This window comes from Syngnathus scovelli, chromosome 7 (assembly GCF_024217435.2).
Source record: "Syngnathus scovelli strain Florida chromosome 7, RoL_Ssco_1.2, whole genome shotgun sequence".
NCBI classification, from domain to species: Eukaryota; Metazoa; Chordata; class Actinopteri; order Syngnathiformes; family Syngnathidae; genus Syngnathus; species Syngnathus scovelli.
The window spans coordinates 9402763-9426363 of NC_090853.1; the positions used below are offsets into that span (position 1 = coordinate 9402763).

General features: G+C 38.5%; 1 protein-coding gene across 1 annotated transcript; it reads right to left on the bottom strand.

Moving 5' to 3' along the window:
* Positions 1-15739: 15739 nt before the first annotated feature.
* smtla (somatolactin alpha) lies at positions 15740-18065 on the bottom strand. The gene is made up of 5 exons (XM_049726548.1): positions 17968-18065; positions 17619-17812; positions 17291-17404; positions 16588-16767; positions 15740-16037 (listed from the first exon to the last, which is right to left on the bottom strand). Exons 1-5 carry the CDS (start codon positions 17972-17974, stop codon positions 15843-15845), a joined length of 690 nt encoding a protein of 229 aa, XP_049582505.1. The 5' UTR covers positions 17975-18065; the 3' UTR covers positions 15740-15842.
* Between the last annotated feature and the right edge of the window lie 5536 nt (positions 18066-23601).

Here is a 23601-nt window from a genome sequence, read left to right on the forward strand (position 1 = left end):
TTGACTAGGTATGAGTTATGGATCCTTTGTGTATCATCTCCATGAGATTTTCCAGTTCATATGTAAAATGTTCATGATTGAACCATATGGAACAAAACATATGGAAATTGTACGTTTGAATACGATTTCAGGAACTCTTTTCCATAAAACGATGCAGTGGGTGGCTTTGAGAAAGCTTCCAAGTTAAGTCTCAAACTGTCTATATAATTCACAACAACGAAACACAAGTCCATGAATTGTTCTTTAGGACTCATGCTTTTTCTAATGATGTATCAACAGTGCCTCCAATGGTTGTGGCTAAACAGCACATTCCATTTTTGTCTCAATTGCTCCTCTACATGATTAATCACCACAATGGACAACCACCAATGAAGCTTCGACCAAGTTGCCATTATGATACATTTGTTTATGCGGTGTGATCTGAATTGTGACTAATTTAACTGTAGCTAGACATATGTAAGGCCAAATAATGCATACGATATTCCATATTCATATGTAGAGGAGGGTAAAAGGGCGGGGGTGGGGGGTATTCTTCCAAGTGAGAACAGGCTGCCTGCCAGATGCTGCTCACTCTCAGCAGCTGGAAAAGCAATATAATGAAATTTCAGACCGTTCTATAAATGCCGCGGCCAGCTGCTTCCAGTTAATGTCAGATGATGATTAAAAAATGCAACACGTTAACTCTTATCAGCTATTGAGCAATAACGATATTTCCTCCTCACTAAAGAAACACCGATTGTAATATATGAGATTTTTAAATGGGTCTGGCAAGAAATGTTTAATGAGCCGAGGAGGAATTGGTGTTTGTTTTTGTGCTGTGTCTCTTGTTGCATTTGCTCACAAGAAATTTTACAACGTGGTACCTTGAGGTCAATGATGTGGGGATGGGTGGTGGTGGTGGGGGGGTGACAGCATCTTTCACCAGTTTCCCCACCACCTTCTTTCCCGATGGAGCTTCTCCCGTTACCTGCTTATTCCCCCTGGACCGCTTTCCTAGCACGTACTTATCCCCTCAGACTTAACTTTTTGACATACAAAAATATTTACGCATTGTTCTCAATCAGAGACCATGAAAAATATATCTATGATCTGAACTTTTTTTTGTTGTGGAGTTGAAACAACCACACAAAAGAATGTTTCTTCTCAAGTTACTTGTCAAACTGTGGAAACAATTCAAAATTATTGTACCCGAGAAACACCTCAGTCAACAGCTATTAGTCAATAGTAGGGATAAGCAAAATGAAGCTTCAAATTAGCTTCATAAACCAGTTGCATTTATTTATTTTTTTTACATCAGAGTATTCCAGCTTATTTTTTCCACAGTTAAAATACAATGTAATTAGCCCTTAACTACTTAAAGTGCATGTCGAATCTTCCAGGACCCTGAACACAACACCATAAATCAAGTTCAACAGCCAACTATAGTGTAAAAATAGACAAATAGTTACAGTATCTGTATGCAAACTCTACAATGTGGCTCACAGCAAGCTCAAAGCTCACTGCAACAAAACATTACATTTATAAATTTAAAAAATAAGAGGTCTACTGAAATGTATTCAACAAGATTATTTACACTCTGTATTATCTTGAAATCATATAGACTTTCAAGGCTCGCACAGAGAGGAAGAGATTGTATTAGACATCACTTGGGGACTGACTGTAAAGATGTGAAATTTACCATATTTGAAGAGACAGGGTTTCCGAGTCAGAGTTAACATTTGCATCAATTGCGTTAACAGGTGATTATTATGAGTTTGTACAAATAACCCTACCTATACTTTCAGCAACTACCGTCATGTTTTTTTAGGTGAATGCCACATTGCATTATTTAGTGGCTGTACGATTTTGATTACTACGGGGAGTGAATTAGTGGTTATATCTGGAACTTCGAAAACCACAAAGAAGCTTTTTCTTTGCAGTGGTGTGGCTGTTTTTCAGAGCAAGCAGACAAACTAAAAATATAATAATTATTTTATGAATTAATCATAATTTTGACAAGATTGACAGAACGTGATGGTATGTGTCAAGATTGATGGGTGGTTGAGGACGTGCATCCAAATGAAGAACTTTAGATGTCAGACAGGGATGAAGACAGGCTGGAAAATGTTTGCAGAGTACCTGACAGGTACAATAGAATACTTTAAAAGGATAAAGAATAGAACAGATTTGAGAGAAGAAAATGTGTTTCTATCAACAACAACAACAAAAAAAAGTCGTTTGACAAAGTAAAACGGCATAGGAACTAAATTGGAATAATTAGGAAACTGCTGTGTTTGTCAGTAATTCAGATAGAAACAAAGGAAAAATATTTGAACAAAAGAGTAAGAACGTAGGACTGATACATTTGATTTTGTGCTTGTGCATATTAGCAGCACACTTGCTGGTAGATGGAAAATATATTTTATTTTGCATATAAATGACCTTGGTTTTTGTTTCATTTCACAAGCTAACGGTAACTGCATATTGTTTAAAAATACATCAGTATTTCATAAAGGTTTTCATTTTGGTTAATAATACACTATGACAGAGTGTACATGTTACATCTGACAACACGATACAATTCAGTCTATGACAAACATATTAAATATGAACACACAAACTTGCATTTATGTACTGTGAACTTTTAATTTTTTTGAAATACGAAAATATCTGTTGATTTCCCACTCTGGGTCTGTGGCAATACTTATAACCAAACCAAAACCAATCCCAAGGGACGGATGGGATCTGAATGGATGATACAGCAACAGGCCAAGGCTGATGTTTGAACGAAGTGTGCTAAATCAAAGCAGGACAACATGTGTTAAAATTTCGATGATGATGGTGATGATGAGTCTTTATTTTGAACAGTTAAAACATAAAAGGACGACTTTTTTTATAAAAATAAATTCTAATAAATAACACTATAAAGTGCCATATTTAAGTCACAAATAAATAAATAAAATATAAAAACTCAAATTATTACTGATCCCTTTATGGATAGCTCTATCTGTGGCTTTACTTTGTGAATGTTTGAACAATGTTTGCTCTAGCGGGAACTTTTTTGCAATGCCTTTGATGAAACTAAAGAAAGATAACAGATTAAAAATCTACTCGAGAAGGCAAAACGTGCAAGTGCCGGAGTGCAGATGTGTTTTTCCAGTAATGTAAAGGCTGAATTTTATGCAGTTTGATTGATGTAAGGTGGGTAACCCTCGACCGTTATATGTGCACTTTTACCTCCTTGCTCTCCACAGCTGTTTCCTGACACAAACTGTTTTAAAACTGTGGCAGCAATACAAACCAAAGCCTTTATGCAACTATTGAATACACACAGAATACCAATAAGATATCCCAGTAGACAGCTACTGGTCACCTTGCAGCTCTTCCTGTCTAAGTTGGGTCATTTCCTCTTGAGTCATGTTGTAAAAGTGTGGGTCGTTTGGGGTTTTACAGCTTGAAACAGCGGTATAAAGAGTAAGCAAGACCGAGGTTTTATTCATGTAATCACTTACAACCAACCTAAATTCATCTTTGTGAGTCCTAGTTACTGAAGTGGAGCTAGCAATGGAGTGGTAGCCATTAGAGGATTGTTGCACTGTTTGCCCTATTGCTTCTTGCCCATAGTATTAATAATAATAATAATTGATTGTCAAATGCCTTTCATACTTCTGCCTCACAGTTGGGGATTTAAGGTTTAGGTTTAAATCAAGACTGCGGGCCTTCCGGTGAGTCGTTTGCATTTTCTTCCTGTCCCTCGCCAGGTACTTCAATTTCATTCCAAAAATAGGCATGTTAGTTTAAATGAAATCTCAAAATGTGTGTGGAAGTTGTATGTGCAAAGAGCTGGAAACTGACCAGTCCCCGTGTACCCTACCTCTCACCCAAAGTCAGCGAGGTTATTTTCATTAAAGACTAGCACTATTGAAAAAGGATGTATGGATATTAAAATCAGACTATCAGCGTACCAGACTTTAAATGTTAAAATGAGTCCCCCCCCCCCCCCCCCCCCCACACACACACACACACACACACACACACACCACTAAAAGAAAAAAAATCTCAAGTGATTTTAAAAATAGCTTGGACAAGTGTTCTGGGAAAACAACATCAAACATTCCATTTTGGCTGTCATACAGCATCACATTCCCCTTCATCTCAGTGACAATAAATCATAACAATTCCAAATTGAAGCTGTTTATCGTGAGTCACAACAACTGTTTCAAGAGCATCCCAAAACACTGGCTGCTTCAGAGTGGAATCAGTTGTGGAGGAGCTTTGGAAAACACTTGAAAAGAGGTCCCAAATGGTCCCACTCATAAACACTTTGCCCCTCAAGTGTGCTCAGTGAAATCGCCCTCTCGTCATGAAATGAGGCAGATTGTTTGTGACAATTAGGGCGATGCCAGATACTACTGCCCGCTGTGCTCCACGCAATCGCTGCCCCCCATCAGCCAAGTGTGTTTATCAGCAATTACAAATGGAAAAGAACTCTAGCGATTAGACCCAGGGAGTGGCAGCTTGCCCTGCCCTAAACAAGAACGCAGTGTTTGCTTAATGTTTGCACGAGGTCCCACTGAGGGAGCAGCATGATAAAAATGAAAGGAAGGAGGAAAGGAAGGAAGAAGGAAATCTTACCAGAAAAAATACATATAGAGGTAGCAGCAAATTATTGAAATGGCACCTGAGCTTTGATCAAGTGTGTAAGATAAAGAAGAAACGAGCAGAAATTAAAACATAGCAGAAGGAAGGAAGGAAGGAAGGAAGGAAGGAAGGAAGGAAGGAAGGAAGGAAGGAAGGAAGGAAGGAAGGAAGTAGAATGAGATGCATTAAACAAATATATTGGATCAATAAATATCAGTGAAACAAAATCAACAAATATAATTGATCAAAAATAGAAACATTAATAGAAATGAATAAATACAATAAATAAATAGAACAATGACTCAAAAATGTAAATACATAGTGTATAAAGACCAAAACTAGGTTAACCAATCATAGATGTTCAGTAGTGGGCAAAATATGGACAACAAGGTCAAGGAATTGAGCCATTATAGCGTCAACAGAAGACGTTACCTTAGCTGGAACCGGTGTTATCAGCCATATAAAGGTAAATTTACAGGACCCTGTGAGTGCTTGTAACAGATGTAAGATGATCATATCTATTCAATAGCCTGAACACCATCACAGCATCTGTTTCCAATCTATTCGACTCGACGTGAACCTTCCCCCGGACTGCAAAATGGTCATTTTTATTTCCCCGTAAAGCTCTGAGTTATGAGACGTATTAACTATTTGTAGGCTTTTATTACTGTTGTTATTACCGTATTATCCTCACAAATGTTACGCTACATTAGCTATAATTCCATACTCCCTTCCCTCTCCCTAAAGGCTTCCTTGAAGTGCTTGCAAAACTCTTGTTTATAGTTGTTCCTATCATAGATCAAGTTCTCATCTGACCATTGCCTTTGTCTTTGTCCAGTGAAACACAGCGTATGTACAATAATCTAGCCCACGCTGCAGAGAAAGAGATTAAATAAAAGTAGCATCTGTTGAAGTGATTGCTCATGGCAGGCTACATACCTCAATGTGCATCCATGCATCTGCACATGACATCAAGCAGAGCAACACTGATGGAAGAGAGAGTAACTTCCCACCTAACTTTCCCATTCATATGCACAACATTTTCCATTTCTTTTCAATTGCAGCACAGTACTACAATATCAAAAGGGCATGTCAGACTACATTAGAGGCTTGCAGCTGCCATCTAGTGGCAACATCTAATCATTGCTGTATCACCGTCAAAAGTGACCTTTGCTCTTTGGTGTGTCTGTCTTTAGACAATAATGCTCAGTTTTGATTGACATGATCACAAATTTAATACATAAAATATATTTTTGATAAAAATACAAGACTGTCAGTATGATGGGTGACAGTCAAAGCTGAACATTATTCCCCGCAACCCTGAGCTGTGGTGTCTGAGAGCAAGACACTGATACACCAAACTGCTCCCTGGATACTTCGGTAGCCGCCGGCGCCAGAGTGTGCCGCTAATTGTGTGTGTTTGCGGTGTTCGCGACTGTGATGGGTGATAAGCAGAGGTAAAGATTTGTGTATGCATGCATGCAATGGTACTAATAACTATGATTCCTTTTTTCGACCGTGCTAGTGTATCTAGTAATAAAGTCTCCAGTGAGCTAATAAACACAAAGACACTGATGATTACATAAATACAGCCTTGCAATGTGATTATAGATTTAAACACAATAGATTGTTTTAGCATACCAAGCTCAGAAGATGATATCAACATCTAAAATAGATAGCTCTTCCCAGTCGAACAATGTATATAAAATAGAAGAAAGAAAATAAAAACAAGTTAAACTTGAGAAAGAATATGTTGTCTTTAATTGTTTCCAAGTGTCCTCGATCCACTTGTGTGTCTTTCCTTTTCTTCTCCTGCCAAAGTAAATTCAAAAGAATGATATTCATGTTTTTTTCAGTTTCACTTTTATGGGACAGTAATAGATTTCCGAAGGATGTGCTCCAAGTGAGTGCATCTCAGTGATCAAACGGGATTTAAGTGATCTCCTGTGGTGAAGGAAAAGAGGTGGGACACTTGAGACCTTTTGAATGGGCTTTCTGGTCTTTTGCTGGTGTGTGTAGAGTCATCTCAATCACAAAGAAGCGAGAGTCAAAACTCAATATGCTAGCAGACCTCTACGGGTAGATGATGTAAAGTTGGCTGGAGCATTCAATAGCCTCCATTGATTTTTACAATATTCAGATGGTTATATGCACTTTGTTGTTATTATTGTGAATGAAATACGGTGACATCCACCACACGTGTTCACGGAGCTCGCAATCAGCCTGCACGTCGAACAAACTGGGTTCAGCAGACGTATTGATTTTATTTCCTTAGTTCTTTCTTTATTTCCATTCGTTCATCATTATTGTATTTTATCTTCATGCGGCTCTTACATGTGACTTACTACACCACTGAACCGGAAGCTTTGAGCTGATGACCTGTGGCCGCGGCCTGTGATCTGGTGCAGGTGCGGATGGCTGCTTGAGTTGGTGTTACCTCACCTGGATGCTCTGTACACCGCCGTGCCATCATTATAGTTAATCTGTAGGCCATATGTGCGTCTGTGGCCGTATCCTGGAGTTATTTTTATTCCATGTAACGAAGAGAAGAGTTATATTTTTGTTAATCAATTAAATTTCACTTATTTAATATAATAAATAGGTATAAATAGGAACACAAAGGTAATATTTGTGATTGAGATAAATAATTAAAGATTTGACCTTAGTCTTTTTTGGTTAGTATGCCTCTCACTGGTCAGATGTGGCTGCTGCATTTAGAGGCATGCTCTCCTTGATGGGGTGAAGGGTCAAAAGCAAGATGGCTGCATTAAGTCAGTGAGTTAAGCATGCATGTAGGCCCCTTGGTTAGATAAGGTTTTTCAAAGCATTACTTGGATTGTTGTCAGTGAGTTTGCACATTGTTTCAAGCTTGAAAGATCAGTTAATTCAACTCAACTCAACGACCTAACCAACATCCACAAGTTGAATCCTGAACTCCTTGCCTGAACAAACAAATGGTAAGTCAATGCATTGAAGCTTTTCTGAGACCTGCACATGCCTTTGAATTATGAACATTGAAATTTGTCAAAAAAATGGCACAAACAGAAACAACCGACTTTGGATATGTTAAGCGTATAATGAATTGGTATTGTTGAATACTTTGAACAATATTCTGGAATCTTTTTGTGAAGTGTATTGAGCAATGGTATATAACTTGTGGATACTTTGAACAATACTATGAAATGTTTGTTGGAAGTACATTGACCAATGGAAACCCTGACATGCCATTGAACCGAAGTGTTTGAGTTTTGGATTGGGATCCATTGCCTTTTGATGTTGTTTCATGATTTTAATGCCATGGAGGCAGTAAATCGTTTTGGACATCAAATATTTGACTTCTGAAGGATTATAAAGTGTATTATAACTTGAAGCAGACACCATCATGCATACTTAAAGGGAGACGATCAATCAACGCCAACTAACAGGAAATCAAGCCAATCATCAATCAATGTAAAATAAAATATGAAATTCAACGCTGTTAATACTTTTAAGGAAAATGAATGATTGATTGGTATCACGCATGACAATGTCTGATTATTATTAAATATTCTATCTTACGTAGAAATTGCAACAATATCTCCCTCTCTTCCTTCCCAAGCAAGGCTGCTGCGCTAGCAGTTGAAATGACTAAACTACTTTTCTCTCCCTGAGCCTGCTGGAATGCAAGCGTTTTTAAATTATCACCCAAAGCAAGATGCTATCCGCCAAGTGAGTAAACAGCGATATTCTTCAACACGATAATTAGGGTTTGGTTTGGGATAATAGCAAAATCCATTCCTTCAGGGAACACAAACTGTACATAAATTACGAGTCAGTTGTACACTGCTAATTATAAGGGAGCCGTTCTAAGGCAAAAACACCAGGCCAATATTTTTTTCCGTCCCTGCTAACCTCTAGACCACAATGTTGTCCGTTATATTATTCCAAAACAACAATTTAAATATGCACCCCACATCTCACTGTGTAGCAGGCATACAAAAAGAAGATAACCACTAATGTGAAGTAATATATTGTAAAGCTAAAATACTCAATGATAAAATTTGGCTCTATCGCTTGAGTTGTAAACACATGACACAAAGTGTAAGTGCAGAAACGCGTTATTGTAGCATCACGTCAAGGCTCACGTGCCTGTCAGCATTAAATTGGACAAGCTCTGTCTCATTCATTTGTTTTCTTTTTGTCCTTGAAGAAAAAGTCGAACATGTCCTTCCCACAGTCTTTAACAGGGATCCCTCTTGTGCAATAAACAATGAATCAATGTGAAGCTTTGTGCTAGCTCCAAACGGTGAACTTTCAATCTTGTTCGCACCTCCAAATCAATTTAATGTCAAGTTATGTTTCAATGTCAAGCAAAAGCCAAACAAACAACACAAAGGCATCGGTGGCCAATCGGAAACAGTCAAATAAATCAGCCTTATCACTTTCAACCAGATGGAACCTGTGGATCATCTGTCTGCCAAATGCAATTTGTTCTGTACCTTTAATTAGACAGTCACCTTTTAAAAGTCACCAATTGGCACACATGGTTTTGGTCCCAAGCAAAAACAAAGGAGCCAAGAGCTTGTTCACCACAGAGGATTGGAGACATTTTCACTCATTCAGAATACCACAGCAAGTGTAAACAAAGTAAGCCGGTCTTAAATCACTTCTATTACCTTTGTAACAAATGTTTGAATCTCGGCGGTGGTCCTCACAGTGCCTATAAAGCCAAATGCCACAGACAGGAGTCTTACTACTACGCCTCATTAGGCGCTTCTGCCCCCCCCCCCCCCCCCCCCCCCCCAGCGCATCTGCAAAATTCATCACAAAAAGTCAAATAAACTTTAGTCTGTAGAAAAGGAAGTTCAGTTTGTGGTGCAATTGGTTTAACACGATTATGATGTATTTGCTCGAGACACAGGCACACAGATTTGGCACGCCACAAATGTGTGTGACAGATGTCCCCGTATTTAAATGACACCATGCAGCGTGGGACATTGCCTCTGAATCATTTTGGAAATCAATTCATTGAATGAAATATAATTATCAACTTATAAATATTTTTATTAACACCCCCATCACCCATTGAGGCATACACCAGCTTTTCCGCTTGCACCATCTACAATTATAGAACCCTATCTTAAAATGAGTGGAAGAACACGGTCACATCCAAAAATGCCCACACTTACCGCCTCCAACTCTTTTCAAGCTAATCCATGTCCTCCATTACAATGCCCATCGAGACATCTGTGTAGAACGCCAAATGTTAAATGTGTGCATGTGTCGCATCTTCTGACACTGCAAGTGCATGTTCTCGTACGAGATAGATTAGGTTGTTTGTTGTTGAGAGACAACTACTATCAAGCATTTATTGAGCAGTAAAATGGCCCCCTCCAACCAAGCGCACACACCCACATGCACACGCAGGACCTGATGCGCCCCTTCCACGTGCTCTGACGTCGTCATTGCATCACAGAAATGCATGATACATTGATGTTGAACAGTGTCGTTCAAATCCTCAATGGTCACAGTCATTTTGCATTTAATCTAAACAAATGAAAAGTCACAATAATCAGTGTCACATGAAAGAACATGTTCTGCATTATGAATATCCTGATCTTCATCATCCGTTGTCCTTTGCGATGTATTTCTCCCTTCCGGTAGCCTTTGACCTCCGCAGCCATCCTTAATCAACCAGTCCACCTTTGCCGCTCCATCCTGTCTCCAGGCTGCCAACCGCAGATAAGGTGTCTTGGCAGCAGCTCAGATTGTTGTCCTCTGCATGTACGCATTGAGAATTCAGGAAGCTGCATTCAGGCTAGGCTACTGGAACAATCCCACAAAATATTGTAAATGGGATGGATGGATGGATAGATCGATACTGTTGTAACAGGTAGGCCTACAAGAGAAAAGGAAATCTCTGGAAAGATCAAGATGAAGTAATTCAGAGCATTCAAAGGAGAAAGTGTTGTGAAAGGATTTGAAAGGACATAGTATTGAAGGAAATGGATAAGGAATGAAAGGTATGGAAACATCTATAGAAGATTCGGCTTTGGAGTTCTTGACCAGGTTGATCAGCTGACTTTGAGAGGGTGCAAAGATGCCAGAGGAATGGAGGAAAAGTGTACTGGTGCCCATTTTTTTAGAACAGAGCGAATGAGCAAAGTTGTGGGAATAACAACGACGTGATGGGAAAGCGTAGTGGGGCACGACTCAATACGAGTTTGCTCACTGTGGTAGGATTCAGGGTTTGCGTTGAGGGGTAAGGAGGACCCACATGCAGGGACGCAAGGCAGAAGTGCTCTCATAAAACATTTAATTCAAATTAAGGAAAACAAAGAAAACCATTTGGAATATTAATAAATAATAAAATAACTCAAGTTAAAATGAAAAAATAACGGTTTAAAAGTATCAAACAATCGCACCAAGTTCTCCGTGATGTGGACACAACTGACAGGAGGGTCAAGCTATGAATGGACACGTTCCAAAAGAAAACACGGAAGTAAATACGATCAAACTGACAAGACACTCTTTGTAAAAGTAAATTCCCGATGTCAAAAAAGAAAAGTTGTTTTGATAACATGTTGACTGGACTTAGGGGGATAAATGGGAGTATCTGAACCCAAAGTGAATTGACCACACCGATCAAGATCTGTTTGCACTTAAAAGCCGTTTGTCCATTTTCATGGGATGCACAAGCTCCCAGCAAACCTTTTCTTCCGAGGAAAGACAAGAATGACATGAAAGCCAAGCACACACTGGTAATCCTTGGAGTCTTTCTGAAAAGGAAATTATTATATTTGAAGTAATGAAAGAGCTTCCTGAAGTGAAGGAAATGCACAAGATTTTGAGACCTGGTTTTGATCTTTGAAAAACATAAGCAGACACACATTGGCAGGAAGACGAATACATTTTCCACCACTTGCCTCTCTCAGCTTGTGGAGACTCACAGTAAAAGTGTAAAACGCCAAGAAGCTCCCTCTGGGCACCGACGTGAAGAGCAGGAAATTGCATTGATTTAAAACGAACCTCTTTTGGCGTTTTGCTTTTTCCTTGCCTAAAGGGAACACATTTGTTCAACACCCGCTGGTTCAGAAATGTCCAGCTAAGATTTTTTCCAATTATTGCTGACAAGCTGATGAGATAAATGCGGGATATGAGTATTTTGAAAAAAGTTGCATTTCATTCAGACTTGGCGACATACTCACAGGGTCCACATTTAGTAGTACAATTTTGTGATGTGAAAGTCCCTCTTTCCTGCCAGAAGGGCTGGGAAATTCTTCTAACTCGGGCTTAAAACAACATGGCGGAATCATTGGAAACACCAGCAAATTTTAAGGCAGATGTCTACAAATATTTTGGTTTCAAAAAACACGGAGAGAAATGAGCTGGATCATCAGAGCAAAATGATATGTAATATTTGCGGCATGATAGTGAAATATTCCGGCAATACCACGAATCTCAGAAGCCGTCTAACAAAACACCACCCGGACGCTGTCTGTATTGTCGGCAAAGCAAACGCAGCTCGACACTGCATTTCGAGTTACCGGCAAGCTCTCCGCAAGCCCAGCAAATATAAAAGGCGATCGCTAACAGTAAAAAAGCATTTTCTGACATTTGCAAAAAAAAACAAAAAAAAAAAAAAAAACAGACTTATTGGACTATAAGACAATTCAGAATGTTTTTCTATTTTATTTCTGATTGCTTCAATTATTAGTTCATTTTTAAGGTTGTGTCTGTTATGATAGAGATTTATCTTGACAATAACTGTGACATTTGCACAAAAACGTTTTATTTACACAGCCTGCCCTGTGGTTTGATTCATTGCATTTGTGTTTTAGTCAGATCATTTGAACTAAAAAGTACTTTATTAATGTAACTGCTTTGTGATATTCATTCTTAATATACATATTCATATTTTAACTACAATGTTTGACTTCTTCTGAAAATGACTTCCTTTTCAAAGTAAAATTGGTGCATGATATAATGGAATTAAAAGTCAATTGAATCGTGAATTGAATCGAATCAATTTCCGAAATCCAAATCGATACCCAGCCCTAATGCTAACCCACATAAGGGGCTGGTCGAATTAAAAAAAAAAGAGAGAGAAGAAAGCCTACTTCTGCAAATGGTACTTTTTCTGACATTATTCTGGTCAGGGTAATATTTAAAACATAATTTGGTATTGAATTTCAGCATGTTCTTTACCTTTCTGATCAAAGTCTGCAAGAGCTAATTGTCAGATTTCTATAAGAGATTATTTTGAACAAAGAATCTGCTATGTGACGTGTGTCAAAATGGATTATTTTTGTCCTTCCACAATCTGCTTGGAAAACCAACTGTAAATGTTATTACCGTAATTTCCGGACTATAAGCCGCACCGGACTATAAGCCGCACCAGCTAAAATTCAGGGATATTTTAGTTTTTTTCTTACATAAGCCGCACCGGACTATAAGCCGCACGTGCACATGAGTTTTTTACAAAGAACGACAGTACACAGAAAGCCGTAAAAATCCATAAATACGCCTCGCCGCCATTTAAGCCTCAGGGTTCAAAGTAACTTTCTGAATAAAATGCATTAAAAGTTCACATTCATTACAACTTGTTTTTGGTGAGCAAAATGTCAGAAGAATTGAATTTAAATGCTGATTGATTGGGTTTTAATACAATGCAGATGGTCCAAACAGCGCCACTGCTTTGTGTAATCTCTAAGAGAAAGGGTTTAGAGCCCTTTGACGCAGGTCACCTAGCGTGCATTCCTACTAAAGCTCATAATAGTCACAAGCAGCACAGCCAGAATAAGCAGCAGCCATAGTAGTGTTTCAAAATAGTATTTTTGTTGTTTTTTTTCTTCAAGATACCGCAGAACAGTGGTCCACAGCCTTTTGACGAGTGTATAAAAGTGATCAAGTCATCACAAAAATCACAAAAAAAATCTTATATAAGCCGCACCTGACTATAAGCCGCAGGGTTCAAAATTTTGGAAAAAAGTCGCGGCTTATAGTCCGGAAATTACGGTACTTATTTCAAGTGTGTGTGTGTGCGTGTGTGCGTGTGGTTAGGTTTTAAGTCTGGTAAATTGCCACTGAAACCAAATGCACAGGCTGCCTGTGGGTTTGTGAATTATAACGCGCGTTAGGTAACCCTATGCCTGTAAATGTTTTGTGTCTCCTGTTTGACTTGAATACACATCACCATTAAAATAAGAGCCACTGGCTACAAAGAAAACAAATGCTCTTAACACTACAAGGTTTAAGCATCCACCCAGCTAATGCTGATGCTCTTTGTCTTTTGAACCAACAAGTAAATCATCATGCAGGCTTAATTAGATTTTCTGCCTCCAAGCCATGGAGTTTCAATTATAACATATACAATTATCTTGCATAGTATGCAACACACTTGGGGCTCTTTCAAGAGTTAGCACATGATGGAAAGGTGGTTCTATAAAAATGTCTGCAATTTATTACTCAATAATATTCTGCTTATCTTGGGCCAAAGTGAACTGTGTGTGACGACCTGAGTTGGTTCTTGGGCACTTGAGTAGACCCCTGCTGGTAGACATTTTAGAGTTATATTATGGTTTGAGCTTTTTCTATCTATTATGAATAAATAAAATAAATTGTCTGACTGAGGATCGCATGACGTTAACTGCAAGTAAATTACCTGAAAGCAGAGTGCACAATTTTCCCTCTTGTGTTCTTTCTGAGACCAGCGGAAAGGAAACTAAACTAAACTATGAAACTAAAACAATGCTAAATAAGGTTGCACTGATGAGGTTATTTAATAAATTAAATCAAAACAAGATAGGAAAAGGTGTCTGGACTGAAGGAATTTGAGAGGCAGGGACTAAGCATATGCAGATTCCTACTACCGTAATTTCCGGACTATAAGTCACGTTTGTTTTTCATAGTTTGGGTGGGGGGGCGACTTATACTCAGGAGCGACTTATATATGTTTTTTTTCATAAATTTTTACTTGATCATTAAGACATCACTTACAAGTATAGTTGACCACTTCCCATGTTATTTTTAGTATAGTTGATCACTTCACATGCTTTTATATCTTTATCTTGAACATATTCAAAACATAAAAAATAGAGAAAACATCAAATAAACCAATTAACACTTTAAAGCACCATATCCAAGTCCACTGTCTGCTGTATGTACACTTGCTCCATTTTTGGTCCTCTTATATTTATTATTATTATTTATTATTATTTGTTTATTTATCATTTATTCAACACTCTTATTTATTCATTGTTTGTTGTCCTTCATGTAATAGTTGTCCTTAATCACTCTATATGTTACGTCAGGCCCGTTCTCAGCTCTTTGTTTGTGTTTGTCACGTTAGCATACCTATCGTTTAGCCTGTTGTTGCTATCGTTTAGCCTGTTGTTGCTCGTTCATGACTGTTTTTGGTGTGGGATTTTGTTGAATAAATTGCCCCCAAAATGCGACTTATACTCCGGAGCGACTTATATATGTTTTTTTTCACTTTTTGGGGCATTTTATGGCTGGTGCGACTTATACTCCGGAGCGACTTATAGTCCGGAAAATACGGTACTTTGTACATGGTAACTTTCATTACAACAATGCAGGTATGTTTACATTATTACGGCATGGTTAAGAATTCAACGTGTATGTTTTATCTGACATTTAATAGAACAAGCAATTTAGAAAATAGCAGTTTATTTAATCTAAAAGTACTCTGTATTGGTGATACTGGCGCCAATATTTAATCAGTCGTTACTAAAATCCCAGGATTGGTCTAATTGTTGGTCATTATGAGTACATCACACACTATAACAGCAGTAAGCACTAACACTGATTGTTTTCACATCATTTGTGGGGCCTTTCATGTTTTAAAAATTAATAAAAATGATTGTGATTGCCATGCGGATGACTTGATTATAATAAGCCTGTCAAGGGCTGCAACATTCTTCATTTAGTTAATTAAGCCAGAGGTAGTCAAAATTACTCTCGGGTAATGAGCTCTGACTCTGTTAATATTATAAACAAATTTGAGTTCTGAACATCTGGACAGGAAACTTCTTGCCATCATGTCAATACACAGATTGATACTTTAGCTAGTATTAACCTTGATAAATTACTTGATAAATGATACAATACACAAGGTATATTGTCTTTAAAAGATTTATTTCAGTTTTTTTCTCAAGTCATTTTCCCCCATGACGCTATCTACTAGGAATACATATCAAGTTTAAAAGTTTGTGACTTTGTTTTTATGCACAGTTGTAATCTTCGGTTTGTCTGCATTTAAGAAGCTTGAGGAATGTTGCCATTTTATGGGAGTCTTTCTTGAAGCAGCTGAGTAAGACGTAGTCCCTCATGACAGATTCTACCATATCAGTCTGCATGTCGTATTGGAACACGCCTTGGTCGCTGTAACTCGTTGTCAGTAGGCCCTCATTCAGCATCTGGACGGACACATTCAGGAATATTTGACTCATAACGATTGCAACATAAAGATTCGAACAGTTGTGGTCAAAATCACTGATTAATTGTTCATTTTCAATGTGCGAGGTTTCCCAACTTTTATTGAGAAAAGCTTAATATTTGAAACTAGAAAAACCTCAGAGCGCAACACGGCACAAAAATGTAAAAAAAAACGTATAAATTATATTTTGAAATCTTGTCTCGCTTTACTTTCTCATTATTCTGCAATTTAAATCAACAATTAATAATCGCTATATAAAAATACTAAAAACTGCAAGCATGATGATTCACGTGTAAATGACCAGTGAAGTGTATTTTTTGAGTTTCATAAACCAAGTTCCAATTTTTTTTTTTTGTTTTCTACACGTATGTAACAGTTAGACAGTTGAATCACTGAAGTTTAAAAAAAAATATTATTTAATTAAAACTCTTTGGTCTCCGGAATTTTATATGGAAAACTTCATGAGGTCAACCATCATTGTGAGCCAGATTGTTCTTGAAGCTTTCACTACGCAATTTACGGACATATACCTTTTTACTGAGAACGACGACTCCATGCTCCAAACTGATAAGTTTGTCTGACATCCACTTGGTCTTATTGAGGAGCATTTCTGGAGCTCCATCATAGCGATCCAGTGTTGTCTGTAGGTCAACCAAGGGCTCAATCCACGATTGGACCAGCATTACCACCGAGTGGAGCAACCATTTGTCCTAGAAGACACACATGATTTACTAGACATACGAGTTACATGTAATGACAGAAATGTTTTGGGTCCCTTTTAAATTGATCTGAATTCCCCACTTCATAAAATTTCAAATAATCCATACACAAGTCATGGACAAACAGTAATGTGTAAACTATAGTTGTTGTGAGCTGCACTGTACTGATTCATAAAAGTGATTTGTAAAACAACAGTTATACTAAAATAAAAATAACATGCAAATAAAATCTTTATATATATTTAACTCTAGATGTTTTGTCAACTGCTAAATTGGATTAAAGTCTACCACTTACTATGAATGAGCTAACCAATCAAATTATATCATAGCTTATTACGTATTTTTCTTGAGAACATAACAAAATATTACTAAATAATTCCAATTATTTTCAAAAGTGCTAATAGCTAAATCGCTCCCCCTCAATTCAGCACGGACTCATACTTTCCTAGCTTCTTTCATACTTCACTTGATGTTTAAAATAACAGGTCTTAGTTTGAAAAAAATGCATGCTTACAGACATTTGCTGGACTTCACCAATGGAGCTTGGAATAGGGATGGCCTTTGTAAGGCACGCATAAGCCTCCTGGTTCCTTTGAAGCCGCAATGAGTATGGGACAAATATGTCTTCCTGCAGATGATGCAGACACGAGGGGAGGGAGAGAAGCCACATATACGTAAAATATGGAATTTTCTTGTATTCAGCAGAGATGGAATTCCGCTCTTGTTAATTGAATAACATGGGTTGTTATGGATTTGGGAACCCTTCTAACATATACACATGTGCTTAAGGCTAGCCCCACTCTGTGCTGCAAATATTGAATTTCTGTGTTTGCGGTCCTTACAAACAAAGAGCATGACTCTTCGGCGACACGGTAGATGAGCTCGGCATGCTGGATCACCCTATCCAGAAGTTTGTCCTGTGAAATAGATAAACAGTAGGGGTGGATGACCTGGTCCTGGTCCGTACACTCAAGCAGGAAACTGGTGCTGAGGAGGCAAGGCCATGACAACAAAGCCCATAGAGCTCCCTGTATAGCTGAAAACAAACACAAACAATGCAGAAAATGTAACTGCATGCTTTTCCATGATAGAATTCAACTTTAAAAATCTTGCTTAATGTCGTTTGCCATGCTTCAAGGAAAACAGGCTTAATCAATGTACGTATTTAGACATGAGAGTGTGCGAGAATACCAGTCATTCTGTGGATTCTTCAGTCCCTGAGGTCTTCTAGGTGATGGCCTTAAGAGGTCAGTCTCTTTTGTAGAGTGACCAAACCATGAATATAAGAAAAGGTCACCTCTGGCAGGGGTGGGCACATTTTTGTGCTCAGGTGCCACATTTGAGTTTTAAAATGTATGGAGGAGCCATGTCATTCGTAAACAAGTTACCCGTCCCCCCTCAAGTTCAAATGTGTTTGTAATCATTTTTCATATTATTTTCATGTGATTAATTGTAAGTAATCCAATGGTAGAACAAAACAGATTCTAAAGTGAAATAGATGTTTAAAAAAACGATTTAAATTATATAATTGTAAAATTGCTGATTTTAATTTGATTAAATAAATAAATAACCTTGCAGCCATAATTTATTTTCATTTGTATAAAAAGATAATGTTCTTATTTTAATTTAAATTATTTTCAAAAAATATATTTAAAAAAATAATGCAACAAATACGTATTACAGGACTGGACTAATAATGTCAGTTCTTAATTATTTCCATGCGTCCCCTTAGCCATACTTTGCCCATTTTTAATGTAGGACCTACATAAATGGCATATAAAGTCGAAGTGACAACTATAGTCAGATGTGCTGGTCAATGACCTTTTAAAACCAGAAATATTGAGAAACTCATTTAGACCCACACAAACTACAGTTAGAGCAAAATCAAATGTTTCTACTCTGATTCAATGAGCAAAAAGAGTAAAAACAAAAACTTTTAAGTGACTTATTTGGTTTGTCTGTTTGTACATTTGTTAATGGCAACTTTCTGTCCCTTTGCGCTGCTGAGTTCGATCATGACTCAACTAAAGATTACGTGTAATCCTTTTGCTAGGACTCTCTCGGGTTTCTAGGGATTAGAAAACGCTTGTGATGGGTGTCACATTGCTGGATTCTGTTTCATACAGGATGCCTATTCACAAATCTAAAATATATTCACACTTGAGGATTATTCACTTACCAGGGCCAATGTTTTCCATATTAAAAAAACCCCACTCCATTTCACCTTTCTTTCTTGCAGTCATTTGGCTGGAGTACATGTTTATGAGGCTATTTCTTCTTTTGAAGAAATTATTCTATAGTTTCGATTATTTTAATGGTAGTTTTTTTCTTCCATCCATCAATTTTGTGCTGCTTATCATGTTTAGGGTCTTGGGTGAGTTTATATCAATCATAGCTAAATACCAGTTTTATAATATGATTATGATGATGTACTGCATGTAACATAAGTCCAATTCAATAAATCAACAATAACAAATGATGAATGGAAAAAAAGCAGCCCTCTAAATGATTACCGTCCTCTTTAGGCAAATAATTCCAATCTGGTCAAATAATTGTTAGCCGCTGCCCTTCAGTGCAAGTTCTAATTTTATACAAATAAAATGTTCTCAGTATTATTCTTAGACAAGTACAGGCCTTTCTGGAAACCTTGAGGTGACTCATGTTACTTGTAACTCACATCACAAACCAGTCTGGGAACAAGTAGAGATGCACTTTAGAATACGGCAAGCACTTGTGTAAATAAAATGCACACATAAAAGACAGTGGGTGCGTCTTCCGGCCACCCTTGCCACCGAGTCATAATAACAGAGAAAATACAGTACACATAATTACATTTTAAAGCAATATAACAATGCATAGTTACAATTTTATTTGTACCGAAGGGAGAAATATTGTAGCTTGGGGTCAGACTGTGAAATATGGGCAGAGAAGTCATACAAAATCTTCAATATTCATGTCTAGAGACAACCAACCTTCACAGTCCTGTACCTACTCTCTCATTCGTTTCATCCACTGCAAAAAAAAGTCAGGGTTATTATGTAAATCGGCTTCAACAAAAGAGTTGTCTGGCTGGTTTGGCTGGGATGTAGACGTTTGACGCCGTAATATAGCAAGTACTATACACCAAAGTTTGCGGGTTCAATTTTCTCTGCCATAACCCACGAGCAGCACAATGAGCTTAAAACCATTTTGAATTGTGCACATAAGAGCCTGCTCCTAGTTTATCATTCCTGTAATTGTCAACAGCACATAACAGTGGATGGCAATGCAGTGACAGTGAAGGGAATACAAAAGGGACTCGTGTTTGCAAGACTTTGACAGGCTGATGATTTTGTCAATTAATCTGACAACAACAGAGTTGAAGAGTGCATTGCCAGCCTCCTCAAAATAGTCGAGCAGATGAGAAAGATAAAATTGCATGATGTCTGTCTCAACAGAAATGTAATTCACTAGCTCATGATGGCTGTGAAATTGTCATGTGTGTAAGTCCCAGTATATTTACTAAACATTTTTTTTTAGGTCAAAATCATTTGCTTCACTGGAGTTGGTTAAGTTTAAGCAGACTTTGAGTTGGGGGAAAAAAAGTGCCGGTAGTGCCTTTGTCAGAAACTGATGTTATACTGCAACCTTATCGAACCAGTTTCAAATCTTGGTCGAGGGTACTAGTCCTCAGACTTGAAAATTGGAAGGAGCCTTGTAATAGGTGACACTGTGCAATTTGCACTTGACATAGGCTTTTCATTGATTGGAATGTGCCACCTGGGTGAGACATCCTCTGGAAGGAGAGGTAGTGTGATGATCGCCAGCGTTATTACAGCAATCGCTACACAGTGTATCATTCGTTCATTTTTTTCCAATGAAAAACTGACATTATAACAAAAGTAATGACGTGTTTTCTTCTAAAAACACAATAGAAAAAAAACGTAAAGGAATTTTCATCCATCCATCCATTTTCTATACCGCTTGTCCCCACGGGGGTCGCGGGCGTTTTGGACCATATCCCAGCAGTATCGGGCAGTAGGCGGGGGACACCCTGAACCGGTTGCCAGCCAATCGCAGGGCACACAGAGACAAACAACCATCCGCACTCGCACTCACCCTTAGGGGCAATTTGGAGTGCTCAATTGGCCTACTAAGCAGGTTTTTGGGATGTGGGAGGAAACCCACACAGGCACAGGGAGAACATGCAAACTCCACACAGGGAGGGTTGGAGGTGGAATCGAACCGGCACCCTCCTAACTGTCAGGTGGACGTGCTCACCAGTGCGCCACCGAGTCGAGGAATTTTGTTTTCTGATATTGTGCACAAGGCGGTTCGGTGGTGCACACTGGGTAGCACACTGGGTAGCACACTGGGTAGCACACTGGGTAGCACACTGGGTAGCACACTGGGTAGCACACTGGGTAGCACACTGGGTAGCACACTGGGTAGCACACTGGGTAGCACACTGGGTAGCAGGTCCGCCTCACAGTTAGGAGGGTGCGGGTTCGATTCCACCTCCGGCCCTCCCTGTGTGGATTTTGCATGTTCTCCCCGCGTGGGTTTTCGCCGGGCACTTCGGTTTCCTCCCACATCCCAAAAACATGCTTGGTAGGCCGATTGAGCACTCCAAATTGTCCCTAGGTGTGAGTGCGAGTGCAAATGGTTGTTTGTCTGTGTGTGCCCTGGGATTGGCTGGCAACCGGTTCAGGATGTCCCCCGCCTACTGCCCGATGACAGCTGGGATAGTTCCCTTCCGGTTTGGTTGCGGCAGATGAAAATGTATAAAATGAATGAAGGGTACAAATTAGTATCTTAATTTTATATGCAACCGGAGTGGCTACTTGTCAAGGTAGTACATGTAATTTAATGTTTAAAAAAAAAAAAAAAAGTAAGAAGAAGAAAGCACGTGGACGATAAGCAACACGAAATTAGTGTTTCCAGCCCATGGCTTTAAAACTATCTTTAAAACAGTCAGTATGTACTATATCCTGACATTTGAACTAACATGTGTTAGATTGTTCTCAGTTTCATTAATCAACCTGTCATTTGCTGTTGTTCGACCCAAATTTTGTTTTACATACGTACGTGTCAGGAGAAGACTGCCAATGAGAGCGCTGCGACTGAGTGAGATGCTGATCCATTCAAATTATGCCCCAGGCTTAAAGTAATTAGCATCTCCCTTTGCTAAAACGCAAGACTTTCTCCTTTCAACGCAATATTGCTTCTAATTGGGCGCCATTATTTTCCATTTACAAACCTTTCCCCATTGGGAACTCAGGCAGAGTACACCTGCATGTAAAAGAACAATTACATTTCCAGTACTGATGAATTCCACTTGCGTGCTCCCCTCTGAGATTTGGCTGTGTTGCGGTACCAGGCTGTCTTGCTTAGTGATGTCATTTTTTTTGACAGGGGGATAAAGAGAGCAGCCGTGGAGACTTAAAAATCAAATTGGTCACGTCTCCTTGCCAGTCACTCCAGACAACAAATGCAGGTGCACAACCAAGGTGGTGCTTAGTATGTCAACAATTGTGCACTTAGATTCGATATGGAACTATGACGCATGCATATATACCGACGAGGGAGGAATTAATGTGGGCAGAGGTACAAGTACTTTCGATCACAACTCTGGGAGAAAGCATTAGTTTCACCCATCTTCAAAGTAAGATTTACAAAAAAAAAGAAAAAGATGCTTGGCCAGGTTTATTCCAAAGATGTTCCCGATGGTGGGAAGACAAAAGGTATTTCACTCCATCCTCCCTGAGGCATATGTACTCCAAAGCTTTGCTTCTTTGCTTTACTCCTCATTCTAAGTACATGTTCCCCCTGAAGTGCTCTTGCTCCTGCAGCTGCCTCTTAAGCTCAGGCGTTTTCAGTCTCTTTTTTGTCTTTCTTCTCCATGTATATACCTCCAATATTGCCCTTGTACTCTTTGTGCACTGCTGCATCGCTCTCCTCTTACCTTTACCTCCTGCCTTCCTCACCCCCAAGGCTTTTGTCTGCCCTTCTCTCCCTCGTTGTCTGACTCCAACCACATTTTGGTTAGCTCAGAGCAAAGCTTGCTATTAACAGAAGCCAAGGTGGCCAGATGGCAGCTCAAAGATGGATCACATAAACTCCAAAGGTGTCTGGAGCGCCAAACCTCTATTTTTAATGTATCCTTTCCTCCTCTCTTTCTAGGGACTTGTGTTGCCATTGAAGCATGATAATAAAAAAATAAACTGTGTAATAGTTTTACTTTGAACTGTCAGCTTCAAAAGCATTTTGATTTGTCATTGCCATGGCAACCCTTGATTGCTTTTCATAGTAGTAGTCTGTAATATTGGTAGAACAATCCCATATAGCTCTCACGCTGTTTTAGCACTATAATAAAAATAATGAAAACCAAGGTATAGTGCAGTGTTGAAGTGCACTGTTGCTTCTTGGTCTTCATTTCAGACAGACACACAGTCACCTTGAATTATCTTTAACTCCTCATAAAAGAACAACAGAAAAGCAGACAATTGCCTTTCTTTTCAAGGCAAGAGTTAGTGGAAGGTTAACCCTGAAAAAAACAAAAAAAAACTTTATAGCAAACTAACATGTTCTTCGAAAAAGAAATAGTCATAAAGGGTGACAAAAGTACACCCCCAGAAAATGGATGGCAAAAGTAAGATTATTATGAGAAAAAAGTTCTAATAAATAAATGGAATGATATTTAATTAAAAAAATTATCAGAACAAATACATATGAGACAATATTAGGTTTTAGAATGAACATTGATGCAAATTATGAAAACATTTTTTTACCCCCATTATATCTTCCTTCTATAGAACCTTAATATATCTTGTCTCTTAAAAGACT